This window comes from Salmo salar, chromosome ssa02, assembly GCF_905237065.1.
Source record: "Salmo salar chromosome ssa02, Ssal_v3.1, whole genome shotgun sequence".
Lineage (NCBI taxonomy): Eukaryota > Metazoa > Chordata > Actinopteri > Salmoniformes > Salmonidae > Salmo > Salmo salar.
This window is the reverse complement of record NC_059443.1, coordinates 29,611,527-29,628,333: the sequence shown is the minus strand read 5'-3', so window position 1 is coordinate 29,628,333 and position 16,807 is coordinate 29,611,527. Positions and strand designations below refer to the sequence as shown.

Here is a 16,807-nt window from a genome sequence, read left to right as displayed (position 1 = left end):
ATCCTGACCGAGCTGGGGGGCTTTGAGGTGAAGGAGTCTAAGTTCCGCCGGGAGATGGAGAAACTCCGTAACCTCCAGTCTCGTGACCTGGCCCTGGAGGTGGACCGTGACCGTGACCAGCTGATCCAGCAGACCATGAGGCAGCTCAACACCCACTTTGGCCGGCGCTGCACCACCACACCCATGGCTGTGCACCGCGTCAAGGTCACCTTCAAGGACGAGCCGGGCGAGGGTAGTGGCGTGGCCCGTAGCTTCTACACGGCCATCGCCCTGGCCTTCCTGTCCAATGACAAGCTGCCCAACCTGGACTGTGTGCAGAGCGTCAGCAAGGGCATGCAGGCCAGCAGTACGTGTCATCACGATTACAACTCAAGTATGACATTGAGTATGAAACTACTAGCGTCAATTTATTAATTACTTAACCCAAATGGCAGTTTAACATGGTGGCTGTGACAACTTGCTGCTACCACCACTCTGGGGGAAGCAAGAGGAATTTCAGAAGAGAACAGAGATATATCTTTCCTAAAGTCTCCCTCTGTGTGTAGATCTGATGCAGCGGCTGAGGAACAGAGACCGGGAGAGGGAGCGGAGGAGTGGAGGGCTCCGAGCCGGCTCTAGGAGAGACCGAGACAGGTGAGACCAACCTCCCTGCCCACCAACCCTGTGGTTGTAGTGTGTTATTAGGACATGTTGCCTTTCAGAAAACATTTGACCTTCATGTGTTAGGCTGGAGTTAAACAAAGCAACTTTCAAGCAAATTTAGTTGCAGTTAGAGGTTGCAAGTGACATCTCAAGCAACTTTGCTGATACACGAAGTAACTCAAACGTGATTGAAATTGCGTGCAAAAGCCAATCAAATTGAAGCTGCTATTGTCATTATGGTTTGAGAAGTCGTATCTCACCTAATGTCATCTGCTGCATTACGTCATGATTTTACTAATTATTGTTTATCGAACCGTATGGTTGTTGTATAAGAATGGATTTGGACAAAATGCTGTCTGTACACTAGCTAGCTAGTCAAAATGACCAAGCTAGCAATGAACTAAGTTAGCTAGTGCAGTTAATGTTGGACAATTTCAGTTGAAACTGGTCTGACAGGTCTGGGTTCACTTCAAAAATGACATTGACTACCAAACCATGTACATTAACTGTGACTTCCCATGATGCCAATATTTATTTACAGCTCCCGTTTGGCTAATGTCTCTTCTACCAACCTTGATCACGGTTCCCGCAGCACTGACAGCTGTGTTGACATGACAACTGGGTCGGAGTTCCGAACCTTCAAATGGATCATGTGCGACGCATTCATTTTGATTGGCTGTTGCTTGCAACTAGTGCACAAAGTATAATAATTTTTTTTGCAACTGGATGCAACCACGTTATAGATTCATTGCTTATCAGTTGCTGGTGGTGTTACACAAAGCAATACAAATGCAACATAGTTTGAAAGTTGTAACTAAAGCCTTCTACATCTCTCTACTCAACTACACCGATTGAAAATATTACCCTACTGAGCCGAGCCAAACCTAGCTGGCCTGGTTACGCATCCACCATAGGTTCTGGCCTGCACTGCATTGTCTCACGTTGGATAACATGGCGGCCGTCTGCACTGATCTGTCTGAACTCGCAGACACTCATGGATAGCTAAAAAGAAGTCCGGTTACAATATGCTGTCCTAACATTCGAAAATGTTACCAAGGTGACATCATCCACTGAAACCCTGTTCATCCTCAAGAGTCAGTTAATCTTACCAAAAACGATAAACCTGTAGCAAAATTTTTTTTTTTTAAGTAATGAGGATGTCTTCACTACCTAATTCTATATCTAGCTAAGGTGTATTGTGGTGGTAGAATCCATATTTATGAAATGATTTATGTACGAACATTTCTAATCAATCCATATGAAAAGACAGGGATGCTAATGTTAAGTTCATGTTTTAAGTATCCCTATATTTCTGTTATTACGGGGCTATCACTCAGTCAAGGTGTGCCTGCGCAGGGAGTCTTGTGGTTGATGGACCTAGCCTAGAGTGGAATGGCTACCTTGTAGTGTGTTCATACGGTATAGTAAACTTTGTTAAACTGGAACCTTGTCATTTCGAGTTAACAGCTAACACCAGTTCACACACTCAATGCTGAATACTCACTCTAGCTATGCACATGAGTTTTCATGATATTTGTTCTGCTGTGATTAGTGCGCCGAGTTATACAGCACAGCTGACTGTGACTCTGCAACGTTATCACGTTGGCTAAATGTTACAAAGTAGCGAGGCACAATGGCAGCTGTCTGTTGCATACATGCTGATTTCTGAGAGCAGTCCCATAACTTTGGTTCTGTACAACTTAATCAACAAGCTGTTAAACTAGCTACCATATGGCCATTCAAACAAGCTTGTACTAGGCTGTTAGCTGGTGCATGGTTTGCCGTAGTAGCCAGAATTAGGAACTAGTGTTGAGCAAAATCTAGTTTTATAGATGAGTTCCACGTCCTACAAGACCGATCGGTTGAGGGACGAGCATTGATCTGGCGTAAGACAATGGCCTGCACTGGCCAGTTTGGTTCGGGTCGGCACGATGGTGTAGAATGTTTGAGGGCGCTAGCTAACCTTCCCTTCTGTGTGTGTTCCAGGGACTCGAGGAGACAGCTGTCCATTGACACCCGACCCTTCAGGCCAGCCTCGGAGGGGAACCCCAGTGACGAACCTGACCCCCTACCTGCCCACAGACAGGCCCTGGGAGAGAGGCTGTACCCCCGCGTCCACGCTATGCAGCCGGTACCTACCAGCTTTACAACAATCTAATTCGAATTAAATTATCTTATATACACTGCTCAAAAAAATAAAGTCAACACTTAAACACATCCTAGATCTGAATGAAATAAATAATCTTATTAAATACTTTTTTCTTTACATAGTTGAATGTGCTGACAACAAAATCACACAAAAATAATCAATGGAAATCCAATTTATCAACCCATGGAGGTCTGGATTTGGAGTCACACTCAAAATTAAAGTGGAAAACCACACTACAGGCTGATCCAACTTTGATGTAATGTCCTTAAAACAAGTCAAAATGAGGCTCAGTAGTGTGTGTGGCCTCCACGTGCCTGTATGACCTCCCTACAACGCCTGGGCATGCTCCTGATGAGGTGGCGGATGGTCTCCTGAGGGATCTCCTCCCAGACCTGGACTAAAGCATCCGCCAACTCCTGGACAGTCTGTGGTGCAACGTGGCGTTGGTGGATGGAGCGAGACATGATGTCCCAGATGTGCTCCTTTGGATTCAGGTCTGGGGAACGGGCGGGCCAGTCCATAGCATCAATGCCTTCCTCTTGCAGGAACTGCTGACACACTCCAGCCACATGAGGTCTTGCATTAGGAGGAACCCAGGGCCAACCGCACCAGCATATGGTCTCACAAGGGGTCTGAGGATCTCATCTCGGTACCTAATGGCAGTCAGGCTACCTCTGGCGAGCACATGGAGGGCTGTGCGGCCCCCCGAAGAAATGCCACCCCACACCATGACTGACCCACCGCCAAACCGGTCATGCTGGAGGATGTTGCAGGCAGCAGAACGTTCTCCACGGCGTCTCCAGACTCTGTCACGTGCTCAGTGTGAACCTGCTTTCATCTGTGAAGAGCACAGGGCGCCAGTGGCGAATTTGCCAATCTTGGTGTTCTCTGGCAAATGCCAAACGTCCTGCACGATGTTGGGCTGTAAGCACAACCCCCACCTGTGGACGTCGGGCCCTCCTACCACCCTCATGGAGTCTGTTTCTGACCGTTTGAGCAGACACATGCACATTTGTGGCCTGCTGGAGGTCATTTTGCAGGGCTCTGGCAGTGCTCCTCCTGCTCCTCCTTGCACAAAGGCGGAGGTAGCGGTCCTGCTGCTGGGTTGTTGCCCTCCTACGGTCTCCTCCACGTCTCCTGATGTACTGGCCTGTCTCCTGGTAGCGCCTCCATGCTCTGGACACTACGCTGACAGACACAGCAAACCTTCTTGCCACAGCTCGCATTGATGTGCCATCCTGGATGAGCTGCACTACCTGAGCCACTTGTGTGGGTTGTAGACTCCGTCTCATGCTACCACTAGAGTGAAAGCACCGCCAGCATTCAAAAGTGACCAAAACATCAGCCAGCAAGCATAGGAACTGAGAAGTGGTCTGTGGTCACCACCTGCAGAACCACTCCTTTATTGGGGGTGTCTTGCTAATTGCCTATAATTTCCACCTGTTGTCTATTCCATTTGCACAACTGCATATGAAATTTATTGTCAATCAGTGTTGCTTCCTAAGTGGACAGTTTGATTTCACAGAAGTGTGATTGACTTGGAGTTACATTGTTGTTTAAGTGTTCCCTTTATTTTTTGGAGCAGTATATAAATGCATTATCCATTCATTATCTAATCTATAATATCTATCTATATACAATCAACAAGGAATACTGTATGTGATGGGTGGTGAATAAGTGAAAACCTCAGGACTGTCTACAGAATTTGACTGACTGGTGTTGTTCCTTCCTCTCCAGGCCTTTGCCAGTAAGATCACAGGGATGCTGCTGGAGCTCTCCCCAGCCCAGCTGCTGTTGCTCCTGGCCAGTGAGGACTCTCTCAGGGCCAGGGTGGAGGAGGCCATGGAGCTGCTCATTGCACATGGAAGGTATAGTACAGTGTCCTATTCACCACTCTGTCATTTTGTTCTCAAAATAGCACCCTGCTCAGTGCGTTACTTTTTGACCATAGCCCCTTTATGCTAAATAGGCAAAAAGGTGCCATTTGGGATGCATCGTCACCATACACAATTTCAAGGATGCCCTCTTGGCCAGGTCTCCCTTGTGAAAGCTTTTTTTTTTTTTACCTCAATAGGACAACCTGGTTGGATAAAAATAAAGGATAACCTGACTAGAACCCCTCTCTCCTTCCACAGGGAAAATGGCGCTGACAGCATACTGGACCTGGGTCTCCTAGAGGCTCCTGAGAAAGCACAGGTAAGCTTCAGCTCTCTGTCTCTGGTCCCAGCATGCCTCAGCTCTGTGGTCCAGGAACACAAGTCATTAGACATGCCTGTAAGAAAGTTGTATGAAGAATAAAAGTAATGTGGCCTTCAGCCTCATGACATTAACTTACTGGTTAGAATTCTGACTGTGGCTGTTTTTAGAGGTTTACTATAACATAATAGAAATATTCACTTCATGATCACCCACTGATATTATGCTCTAATAGTAACAGGATATAGGGGACTGTTTGTCAACATTTCAGCCTTAGCAACCTTTCTCAAGACCAGTCACTTACATTTTTCTGGGTGGCACTGATTTTAATAATTTTACACTGTAATAACCAAAAATGTGTCAATTATTGTCAATTACGAATAAAGTTCCTAATTTCCTGGTTGTAGCAGCAGGAGAACCGTAAGCGTCATGGCTCCACCCGTAGTGTGGTGGACATGGAGCTGGACGACCCTGAAGACGGAGATGACAACGCTCCCCTGTTCTACCAGCCTGGGAAGAGAGGCTTCTACTCTCCCCGGCCCGGCAAGAACACGGAGGCCAGGCTCAACTGCTTCAGGAACATCGGCAGGTAAGTCCTAGCGTCCTATTCCCTTTATTGTGCAACCAGGACCCATAGGGAACAGGGGGCCATCTGGAGTGCAGCCACTATTTATTCGTATTCAGGGATAAAAAAACGAAATTACAATTATATGTAGCCTACCTGAAAAGTTCTCTCTTTTTCTTCTTCTCCAGAATACTAGGGCTGTGTCTGCTGCAGAATGAGCTCTGTCCAATTACCTTGAACAGACATGTCATCAAGGTGCTGCTCGGCAGAAAGGTAATGATTTCCACTGTTATATGGGCACTGTTGTACACTGCAATATTGAAACCGCTACATCTGGACTTGTACACGGATAGAATTCTCATCAGTATGTGTGTCTGTGAGCAGGTGAATTGGCATGACTTTGCCTTTTTTGACCCGGTAATGTACGAGAGCCTGCGACAGTTGATCCGTCACTCTCAGGCTGGAGAGGCGGAGGCTGTGTTTGCAGCCATGGACCTGGCCTTCGCCATAGACCTGTGTAAGGAGGAAGGGGCTGGACAGGTAAAGAACTCACAGGGAGAATATTTCACATGCGGTCAACTCAACTCAGGAAGTGCACTTAAGATACGTTTTCAGTCCCGATTTTTCATTTCGTTATATTTTTGCAATCGCCTGACTGCATGCTCTGGTTTTAATGCACTCTGTCACAACTGGCATTTCACTGTACTTGTGCATGCAACATTAAACATTTGAAACTGCCAGGTTTTGCATTTATCAGAAGTTGACTGTTTTGAAAAGCCCTCTATTCTGCCGTCTAATTGTGACAGAATGTTATGAAACATGGCATTACATTATTGACATGGTGTCTGCTGTCCATGGCTATATCAGGTGGAGCTGCTGTCAGGTGGGGTCAACATGCCTGTGACTCCTCTCAACGTTTACGAATACGTGAGAAAGTACGCCGAACACAGGATGCTGGTGGTTGCTGAGCAACCTCTTCATGTGAGTTGTACACTGTATACAAGTGAATTAACATTCACTATAATAAGGGGAACCAAGTGAGGCATTCTGTATGGAGTTAGGTCTAAAGTTAGCCTGGTCCCAGATCTGTTTTTGTTTTTGGCATTTCATAGGAGTTTCCAAAACAGCAAATCGGACACCAGTCTAAAGCTGGAGTAGGGATAAGCCTAGATGTGTACAGAGACAATGTTGTAGAGTGTAAATTTGTGAGATTAATACCTTGTTCTGTCTCAGCTGATGAGAAGGGGATGGATGTGTACTGTATATAAAGATGACATTTAATATTAATACTGTTTTGTCTCTTTCAGGCGATGAGGAAGGGTCTGTTGGATGTCCTTCCTAAGAACGCCCTGGAGGACTTGACAGCTGAGGACTTCAGGCTGCTGGTCAACGGCTGTGGAGAGGTCAACGTGCAGATGCTCATCAGCTTCACTTCCTTCAATGATGAATCTGGTACAAAGACCTTGGCCCGTATTCACAAAGAATCTCAGAGTATGAGTGCTGATGTAGGATCAGTTTTGCCTTTTTGATCACAATGAATAAGATTATATGGATGGGGAGACCTGCTCCTAGAACTGTAAAACCTGGATGTATTTAGTTTTCCTTTGGTTATTGATCCTCACCCTAACACTTTTAGCTATGCAGTTGGAAGTCTTGTAACAAAAATACATTTGTACTTTTACATGACTTAAATGTGTTTGAGTTTATGGTTTTTATTCCATGATTGAGTCACTTATTTGTGTTATCCCACTCTGAATCTCAACAGGGGAAAATGCTGATAAATTGTTGCAGTTCAAACGCTGGTTTTGGTCCATCGTGGAGAAGATGAGCATGACTGAGAGGCAAGATCTGGTAAGAAATTATTTTCACTACCTGATGCAGCCCCAGTTTGTAATTTTTATCTGCACAAACTCAAATATAAATTCCAATACAATCTGATTCCTCTCCCTCTCTGCAGGTGTACTTCTGGACCTCCAGTCCGTCTCTGCCAGCCAGTGAGGAAGGCTTCCAGCCCATGCCCTCCATCACCATCAGGCCTCCGGACGACCAGCACCTGCCCACGGCCAACACCTGCATCTCGCGCCTCTACGTGCCACTCTACTCCTCCAAACAGATTCTAAAACAGAAACTCTTACTAGCCATTAAGACCAAGAACTTTGGTTTTGTGTAGAGGTTGACAAACATGTTTACCTGTTGTGTAATATTTACCTAGTTCAATTTTTGTAGATTTGTTTTTTGTCTATACAATTTTATGGAATTCGAAGAAAATACAAAAATGCTGTCGCTCCCCTGGCGGTTATTTTGTTTGTGTTGTGAACACAGACGGCTTGTTCTTATTTTATTTTAATTTTTTTAGTTCTGAAGGTAATATACATTCCTGCATTGGCTTTGTAAAGTTGAAGCCCTCTGCTCTATTGGCTTAAACCTTTACTTCCCAGGAATTTGGCTCGACAGCAAACTGTGCCGAAGCTCAGCCAAAGAGGACCGCAGTAGAAGTATTTAAAAAGTTAAAGCATAAAAAAACACACTGTGATTATGATTTTGTTCCTTGCCCTAAACAGAATACTTACTATCACTGACAGTTCGCTGCTGCCTTGGTGGAAAGTCATTATTTTTCTTGTAAAGGGGGAGTAGGGAATTTCAAAATAAACTTGGATGCAAATGATCATTTTAGTCTCTTGATTGTTGTAGAATGTATTTCTGAATATGGTTTAAATCGATGCCCTCACAATAAGTGCTAGGCATGCTGATAATCTGGTTTTAGGAACTTTACGAAGACTGCAATTCTTTAGATTGTGGGAAGACACCCAAGCATACAATAAAACAGGCCACAAATTCTACTTGTGGGCAGCAAAAGTTTGGTTCAAGATATGTGATTCATCATTGGGTATAGTTTTTTTTAATCAAATATTCTAGTCCAGGACCACCATTCTTAATCTGTCTGGGGATAGTCGTCATGATTTCAGAGGGACGCCTCCTTCCATGATGACGTTGCACCAATCGTAGAACGGGATGCTGCTAAGCACCGCCTGTTTTTCTGTTGCTCCTCGAAATCAACCTTCTTGCTTTATCACAGTTGGCAAGAAAGGGGTTCATCAGGCATACGAGGTGGACACATAGCTAGCTATATGAGGGTAATTTATTTCGACCGACTCAAATGTTACATGAGTGACAGCTAGCTAACACGTTAGCAGCTAGGTGGATGACAAGCTAGCGATGATCGTGGTTTTGTTTGCCCTGTCAAAACCGTTATTTTTAGGCAGCTAACGTTAACTTTTTAGCATATTCTGTCAATCATCGAGATCAACCCAAATGGCAGAGAATTGGCAGGACGCAACCTGTCAACAGGCCAGGTTGATAGCAGGTCGCCTGAATGAGCTTCTTTCCACTGGCCTAGACCTCTTGCACTCAGAACTCGGGGTGGATTTTGGAGTGAAGCCCGAGATTCCGCCATGGTTGATCTTCTTAGCAGCGTGCATTGGGCTCGTGCTAATGGTGGCTATGTGGGCCTCGGCCTGTCGCGGGCTCTTCAAGAAGCGACCGACCATAATTGAAGTTGAGACCATGGAAAGCACTAAACCAGCTCCTATCAAGACGGCAAAAGCAGAGGAACCGAAGAAAAAGAAAGGGAAACCTACAGATAAGGTAACGTTTCCAATGTTGGCTTACTAGCTAGTTATGCTATGCTAATTTTGACAGCTCTGTCACAGTAGCTAGCTAGTAGTTAGTAGCCGACATTAGCATGATTCGGCTAGCTAGATTAACCTGTCACGTGAGCCAAACTAATATTTGTTTTTAATTAAGCCTTGTCTTCTCTTTTGCCCTACAGAAATCACAGCCAAATGGTAGTGCAGTTGCTGAGCTACAAGAGGAAGTCAGAGTGACTGAAGACAACCTGCCAGTAGTGCCACATTCTCAAGTCAAGACAGAAAAGGCTTCTGAGGTAGGCCTAATGTTGCATGTAGAGGAAAATTATTGTATGCAAGCCTAGGAGACTAGTGAAAGAGTTGAATCTGTTGTATACAAAACAAAGTCCGTTGTATGCAAAATAACTTCAGATATGCTTGGTTATAACTAGCTACATAATATCCCAATTTCTGCACTAAACATGCCTTGAAGATTGAGAACCGGCCTTATGGCGTTTGTAGTGGAGTTTTACTAGTGATGATGTGGCTTTTAGACTAGAGGCCTGCCTCCCTTAGGACTCCTACTGTCCTGTGATGTGCAAGTGCCAGCTGTCTGGTTGCCAGATTTTAACTTGCAGATGCAGCAAATCCTAAAGGATGGGACCATGGCTTCCTCACTTAGCTTGTGTCAAGTGTGGCTCCTCCATGATCAAATACAGCTTTCAACCCAGTTGACTGTCAGTCTGTCAATCAATGCTCTTTATAGTTGTTTTAGGCATCAATCTGCATTGAGGGGCTGACACTTAAAACATAATACTTTTGATTTGTTTGGTTTATAGCGTTTGAGATTGTAAGGACCGTATAGCCTATAAATTACATGTCAAAAGGCTCTTGGTACACAGATTTAAGGGAACAGGATGGTGTATGTGACTTGAGATTTGCCTTGTAGCATTAATCCACCATACATGTTGAAATCTATATATTTAGGTAAAGAATACCAAGAAGAAGCAGAAACAGGCAGTAAAGGAGGCTAAGACGGCTTCTTCTCATGGCAAGGAATCGGAGGAAGGTACGCCATACAATACCACCAACTGTTTGAATCAATTGTGCCTAGCAAAGCGCAGTGGGGCATACATTTACAGCTAATTATTACGTCCTTTCAGAGAAATTGAAATTAGTCATATTTTAATGTGTTAGATTAAATCATTCATAGACTATCATTCATGCAATCTGACCAGGATTGGGGGGGTGGAGGACTGCTCTAGGATCAGCTTTCTCCCTTTCCAATCTTACCTTAACATTAGAATTATTCCACAAGACTGACGATGGGTCAGCTCCTAGAGAGATCACCTATGGTTACAAATATTGAGGCGGCTTATTCTAATGCTTACCTTATAATAATGCACTAAATCCAGGTTGTGCAAATGTTACATCATGAAATATATTGAGACAAAAATGTATCGGTAGCTTACAAATATCTAAATAAAACTAAATTGCATTAACATGAAATTGATTTCCATATCATTCATATATACATGTGTATGTAGCCTATACAGTATTTGTATTTTAATACAGTCATCTCGGTTTTCATTTGAAGCGTACGCCTTTTGTTATGCAAAACAAATGGCCAACTTTGTTTTTGTAGTCAGTCTACAAACTTCTGAAGTTATCAGCAGTCATAGAAAGACGGATAAACATCTGTGTATAAAGTGACGCGGAAGGGCAAAAAAACATCTAACAACGTACTTAGCTGTTCTACGAGTGGTCTGAGGCAGTCGTTAAATAATGAGCATTTTCAAGAGCAACTTGAAAATGTTACATCTCTGAGCAACAGCTCGGAGATGTAACAATGTTCCTAAGAAGGTTAACGATGAACGTAGTCTTGAGATGGTTTTGGGAAACTGGGCCCAGAGCCTGTGGATTTGAACATGAGATGTAGGCCTATTTAATTTCCTCCCACTAACCTTCCCCATGTTTCTATCAGTATCAGGCACCTGGGAGACCAAGGTCAGTAACAAGGAGAAGCGTGAGCAGCGCCGTAAAGACAAGACGACCAGTGACGGCTCAGGGAGCCCTGGAGGAGTGGATCCTCTGCCTAGTACTCCTCCCACAGTGTCAACCAAGGCCAGCCCTAAAGCTGCAGCCCCTGGGTCTGGCTCTGAGAAGAAAGAAAAGAAGAAGAAAGGTAAAGCTAGTTAGGTCTATCACCTTATGGTATACCACTTTGCTGGCAAAAGGCGGCAGCTGAGCAGGCCTGATCATGGTTAAAGACACCTACACTTTCACAAACGTTCTGTAAACAGACTAATTTGGCATCCAGGGAGACTGCTACTCTCTGTCTTCTCCTGTTATTGAGTTCTGCTGGTCCCCTGTTGATCAGACCTGCTATAAATACAGACCCTGGAGGACTCCGAGCCCAGAGAGAGAGGTGTAGCTTCTGCTGTTTGTCAACTGCTCTGTTAGCTTGTAATCCAAACTGACATGCTGCGTTTCACCACTGAAACAATAGAAAAAATGAGCATATCAGTTTGCGTTCCAGGCTACTGCTCTTTGTGTGTTGACCTGCTCTCCCTTTGCAAATAGGAAATAGAAATGGAAATATAGCTACAGCCTTGCCTTTAAACATCACTGTTATTTCCCCAGGAGAATCCTCCAAAACCAAAGCAGAGAAAGCGGATGCCGTCGCCGTAGTCAGACCTCAAGGTAAAAAAATATACATATTGATTCAAATGAGGGTCTGATTAAGGCTTAGGGTGAAATCAAATCATGTCCCATTTTAAGAAAAACTATTAGTTTACATGCTCTTACTTGTATAGTACTTGGTTGGAATCTATTTCTTAGGCACACTATTTAAAGTGGTGCCAATGTGTGGATGTTCTTGAAGGGTGTTAAATGTGTGTGTTGGTGTCAGCTATCAGCAGTGAGGAGGCTCCGCCAGTGACTGGAGAATGTACTGACCGGGCTGTGACGGCCCCAGGCCTTACCATTGTTCCTGATGAGGAGCACTGGACCACTTCTGAGGGCAACCAAGACACCGCTGTCTGGGGGCACGAGACTGAAAGTAATGATAGTAGTAATATTTCCCTGGAATATACTGCATATGTACATATTAATCAAATCAAACTTTTTGTCATATGCAGGGGATACAGTATACACAGTAGAATTACATTTTTACTGGCAGGAGTTTTCAGTGAGATTTTCTATTGCAAAGTTGTGTTATTAGGAGGGTGGACTTATTAGGAGGATCCCTAATAACAGAGAGAAAGGCTAAAGACCTGAATCTAGTCTCATTAACCAGACTAACAGTTGGCACTGCAGGTAATGGGGCTGACTGTTCTTTGTGGACTCCTGGTGTAGGATCACATTTTGGCCTCTAGACGGCATGGTTTACAGTACAAACAAGTATACTTCCCTACAAAGGCAAAATGCACAAACTATACATTTGGTCCAAAATATTTTATCTGTTGTAATGGCCAGGTATATTATCTGATTTGTGTGGTATTTAGTTTCCTGACACAGGAACAAGCCAGTTAATCAGAATATATAATGGTGTATCAAAAATTGCTGTCTGTCTAGACAGAAAGACTGAAGTCAGACTTTGCAGTAAAAACAATTACTTAGTTACTGTGTTTTGCCTTTGTAGGGCAGTATAGATATTTAATCAGATTGTATAATTTCAAAAAATAAACTACTAAAGGATAAAAAAAAAAATATGGCAATATTAGTTTGAGTATATTGGTGATAGTCCGCCATGAAGCCAAGTCGTGTGTGTGTGTTCCAGCAGTGGAACCCCAGCTGCCGTCTCCCAGCCAGCCTGAGCCTCAAGTGGAAGACGAGTGGTCTGGTCTGAGTAAGTAAAACAAACCTTTACACTGGCAATAAAAGTCATAGCAGGGATTAGATCACATAATGAGTAGTTATACGGGTTGCAAGGTGGTCTGTAGATCAGTGATTCTGCGCAGTCCAACTGTATTGTAGTCAGGAGACTGCTGTAGGAGTGAAAATCACCATCTCTGTCTGTACCATGTGTTGTAAAGGTTGTGTATTTGTGAGGTGTTTTAACTAGAGCTTTCCTCCGAATGGGTTTTCAGGTGGTGATGGGTCTGCTGCTGCAGCGGACAGGTGCTCTGACTGGAATGCCCCAGCGGAGGTGTGGGGGAACTATGAGGAACTCTCTGCTCCAGTAGAGGCTGCCCTCGAAGAGCCCCTGCCAGAGACCGTCAAGGTCAGTCGCCAGTTGTGATAACACTTATTTAGGTGCCCCTCACGAGAGGTTTCTAACATAAAGGGCCTGTTCCTGGTTAAATAAATAACATGCCTTATATTTAAATACTGTCAATATAATCTGGGAAAATTGAGGAGAGAGACACCATCTCCAGAGTTAAACATCATTTCATCATGAAGAGAGAAGTCAGGGATTTAATTTAAATGTTGCATTTAAAAACCTCTAAATATAACCTTATGCATATGTGAGGATAGACTGACTGGTAGTGTGCACTACGTCCTTGGAATATAACTACAGTGCAACAGTTGCTTGTAAAGAGACCATGCTGTATCCTGTACAAGGTTCTGCACAGAGTAATAGTAGTGATTTGGGGGTTGCTTCATTTCAAAAGCCTCTGTCAAACAAAACTGCACATTTTAAATTTCAGAAGCCTTCTCATGTAAAAAATATATATCTGCTGCTTACTGTACGCACTCCCCTTGTTATTATTTTGACTTTTTAAGCTCAAGTTGGGGACAGGTTGTCAGGTTGTTGATTTAGGTTGAGCAGTCTAGATCTGTCAAATATTTGATTTAGTTTTGTGCTTTGAATGTTGTTTCACAGCAGGTATCTGATGAAGAGAGAGACAAGGCGGAGCCTGCCGCTGATGGAACTGGTAAATCTAAGAAGAAGAAGAAGAAGAAGAAGAAGAAGCCAGCTGAAGATGCTGTAGTTACTGGCCAGGTAACACCGTAGACTAACCACTTACTGGAATTCCTCCTTAACAACATTACAATGTTACTATAGTGATTAGTCTTATTACACAGGAATAGAGCAACTTAATTTAAACTGTTACCATCACTCATTAGAACTACATTGCTGAGTCCTTCATTGGGTTATTGCTTCCTGTGGCCTTTCTGATTGGCTCATATTTGTTCTGTTTTTCTGTGATTGATAGGAGTCAGAGGAGCCAAGTAAAAAGGTTGTTGCTGAGGCCAAGGTGAAGAAGCAGCCAATCCAGGAGCCTGCTGCTCCTGCTGTCAATGCTACTGCTTTGACGGTTGGTGACTGTTCTATAGACCTCAATGGCCATGTCTCAAATGGCACTCTATTCCCTAATAGTGTACTACTTTTGACTAGGGCTCGTCAGGACTATAAAGGAAATAGGATGCCATTTCGTTTAGGGGACCCCTGTTGGCCCAAGAGCACCCCTGTTGGCCCAAGAGCACCCCTGTTGGCCCAAGAGCACCCCTGTTGGCCCAAGAGCACCCCTATTGGGAAAAGCTCTTTACCATCTTTAATCCCAAGGTTTCTTCTTCCTGCAGGCAAGAGTGGAGCAACCAGTGGTGGTTCAGAACTCAGCCCCCATCACACAAGTGCCACCCCAACCCGCAGAGACGGAGCCTACTGCCAAGCAGAACAGTCTACCTGCTCCAACACATAGTAAGTGTATCAGAACTAAATGTGAATCACACAAGTCTGATCTAGAGGTAGTGCTGCAGACCCTGGACTACGTATCTCTGCCAACAGCTGGGGTTTGATCCCTTACTTCACTTTATACTTTCCTCTATTCTATATCCCCACTCATTCCTTGCTATACTATGATCACAATAGAAACACATTAATATTAAAGAAGGAATAGCTTTGCCTTGCCCTCAAACCGTTCAGATCTAGACATAATAGTGGGCTGCTTGGTGGTGGTCCTGGGCAGGGCCGCCATGTTGTGTGATTGACTGGGCCACCAAGCTGCCTGCTCACCTTCTTCCTCTGAACCAGATGTCGTCCCCTGGTTGTGGCAAAGTGTAGCTCTTGATTTCTGGAGGCGTAGGAAGCAGCTAGGCCAGGTTATTACTCCCAGATGTCCCCTCTCTCCATTGTTTGATTGGCTATCCCAGCTCTGAGCTAGTGCATCAGTCCTTCTCTTTAATGTATCAATCATACGGTTGTAACATTTAGGTAACTTTCCTTAAATCCTATTTGGAAGATTCCTGGAATAAATGTTGGAATAAGCAGGAAGTCCAGGAGAGTTACAGAAATGTTGCAACCCTAAAAACTCAAGACTGTATACAGGTAGGGCTGCAGTTCTCGCTCAGCGTCCACTCAAACTTTTCTACAGCTGCACTGTTTCTCAATCCACTCCTGGAGGACCACACCTCTACAGGGTGCACCTTTTTGTTTCAACCCAGCTAATATCCATGCCATTGATTGAATGATTCAGGTGATAGTACTGGGAGAGAACAAAAATGTTCATTCCCTGGTGATCCTTCTGGAATGGATTCTACACACTTCCTGCTTCTAAACTCTTCGTTTCTGTTTTCTATTTATGATTTTTTTTTTTACAACCTGTGTCTTGTCTTACAAGGAGTCCCGTATTGTATTGTAAGACTTTTCTCCCTGTGTGTTTTCCCCTATAGAAAAACCTGAAGAGAGCCAGCCTTCCAAACCAGTGAAGAAGAAGCGGGCAAGAAGAGAAACATGAGTTGGAGTCATGAACATGAAGTTATATGCAAAATACTTTGGATAAAACAGCTGTTTATGCAACATATAAATACTTGCCCTTTTAAAAACGGAAATATCAAACATCTAAGTTCTGACCGGCCAGCTTCATGTCCAAAATGCAGCCTGGTCAAGCAGACTGGATCTAGATGAACTGTAAAGCTAAATTCTGCGATTCTGATCAATATCGTAGTGTGGGCACACCATATGAAAACTGTTTTCCAATTCCAATGAATCTTTCGAACGATCATGTTTGATGATTAGACACCTAGAAAATGACTAATAAATCCTGATTTAATAGTGATTGGGATGTTGTGGCTTTGAGATTATTATAGAGGAAGAGTCAGCCGAGTCACGTTACAGGGCTTTATTCTGCAGTCTTTGTTTGCTGTTTATATCGTTAACCATATTGGTGCAGTGACTCCTGCTCAAAAGGTCAAGTCCAACACTATAGGGTCGTGTTCAATAGGGCACATGGTAGCAAACCGTTTTTGAAAGGGAAAAACAAAATAAGCGATTGCTATCCATGTCCAGGTAGTCCTCCCTGTTTCAGTAAATGTTGTACTGTTTGGTGCCTAATGGACACGACCCAAGGGAATCATGTTTAGCATTTGGATGCAGGTGGTGTTAGTCGCTACTGTTCTGCTGAACATGGAAAAGAGACATACTTTCAGTTACTTGCTGTTATTTTGATAATCAGTGTTGTGCTCAGACTGTGTAGTTGCTTCTACCATTGATGGCTGTTGTCCTGTCCACCCATGGTTGATGATTCAAAAGTCCTCAACCTTTTGTAACCTCTTTGTAATAAAAACGCTTCAAGCCATATGTAAAATTAATAAAGGCCCTTTTCTATATTTGATTTGTCGTTTATATTTCTATTGTTTTTCCTATTAATCAGTTCTCTTTTTTCTTTTGAGCAACTGATTGGT

At 43.8% G+C, this 16,807-nt stretch overlaps 2 protein-coding genes across 29 annotated transcripts in view; both read left to right on the top strand.

Annotated features, from left to right (window-relative positions):
* LOC106579145 (E3 ubiquitin-protein ligase UBR5) overlaps positions 1-8,218 on the top strand; it is a 51,017-nt gene extending 42,799 nt beyond the window's left edge. For 16 of the 25 annotated variants that reach the window (XM_045701854.1, XM_045701830.1, XM_045701861.1 and 13 more), the window contains 12 exons: positions 1-385; positions 546-633; positions 2,629-2,773; positions 4,529-4,659; positions 4,927-4,987; positions 5,395-5,576; positions 5,741-5,825; positions 5,937-6,092; positions 6,420-6,533; positions 6,860-7,043; positions 7,318-7,403; positions 7,510-8,218. In XM_045701854.1, the coding sequence (XP_045557810.1) occupies positions 1-385; positions 546-633; positions 2,629-2,773; positions 4,529-4,659; positions 4,927-4,987; positions 5,395-5,576; positions 5,741-5,825; positions 5,937-6,092; positions 6,420-6,533; positions 6,860-7,043; positions 7,318-7,403; positions 7,510-7,722 (1,830 nt within the window). In that variant the 3' untranslated portion in view covers positions 7,723-8,218. The remainder of the gene's footprint in view (positions 386-545; positions 634-2,628; positions 2,774-4,528; positions 4,660-4,926; positions 4,988-5,394; positions 5,577-5,740; positions 5,826-5,936; positions 6,093-6,419; positions 6,534-6,859; positions 7,044-7,317; positions 7,404-7,509) is intronic. The other 9 variants (XM_014158898.2, XM_045701846.1, XM_014158908.2 and 6 more) reach the window with 6 other exon arrangements.
* Positions 8,219-8,603: 385 nt separating this feature from the next.
* lyric (LYRIC protein) lies at positions 8,604-16,732 on the top strand. 4 transcript variants are annotated; one of them, XM_045695788.1, is made up of 12 exons: positions 8,604-9,197; positions 9,382-9,495; positions 10,166-10,247; positions 11,163-11,363; positions 11,822-11,881; positions 12,090-12,239; positions 12,963-13,028; positions 13,270-13,403; positions 14,010-14,126; positions 14,341-14,442; positions 14,708-14,825; positions 15,797-16,732. In XM_045695788.1, exons 1-12 carry the CDS (start codon positions 8,865-8,867, stop codon positions 15,859-15,861), a joined length of 1,542 nt encoding a protein of 513 aa, XP_045551744.1. In that variant the 5' UTR covers positions 8,604-8,864; the 3' UTR covers positions 15,862-16,732.
* Positions 16,733-16,807: the final 75 nt, after the last annotated feature.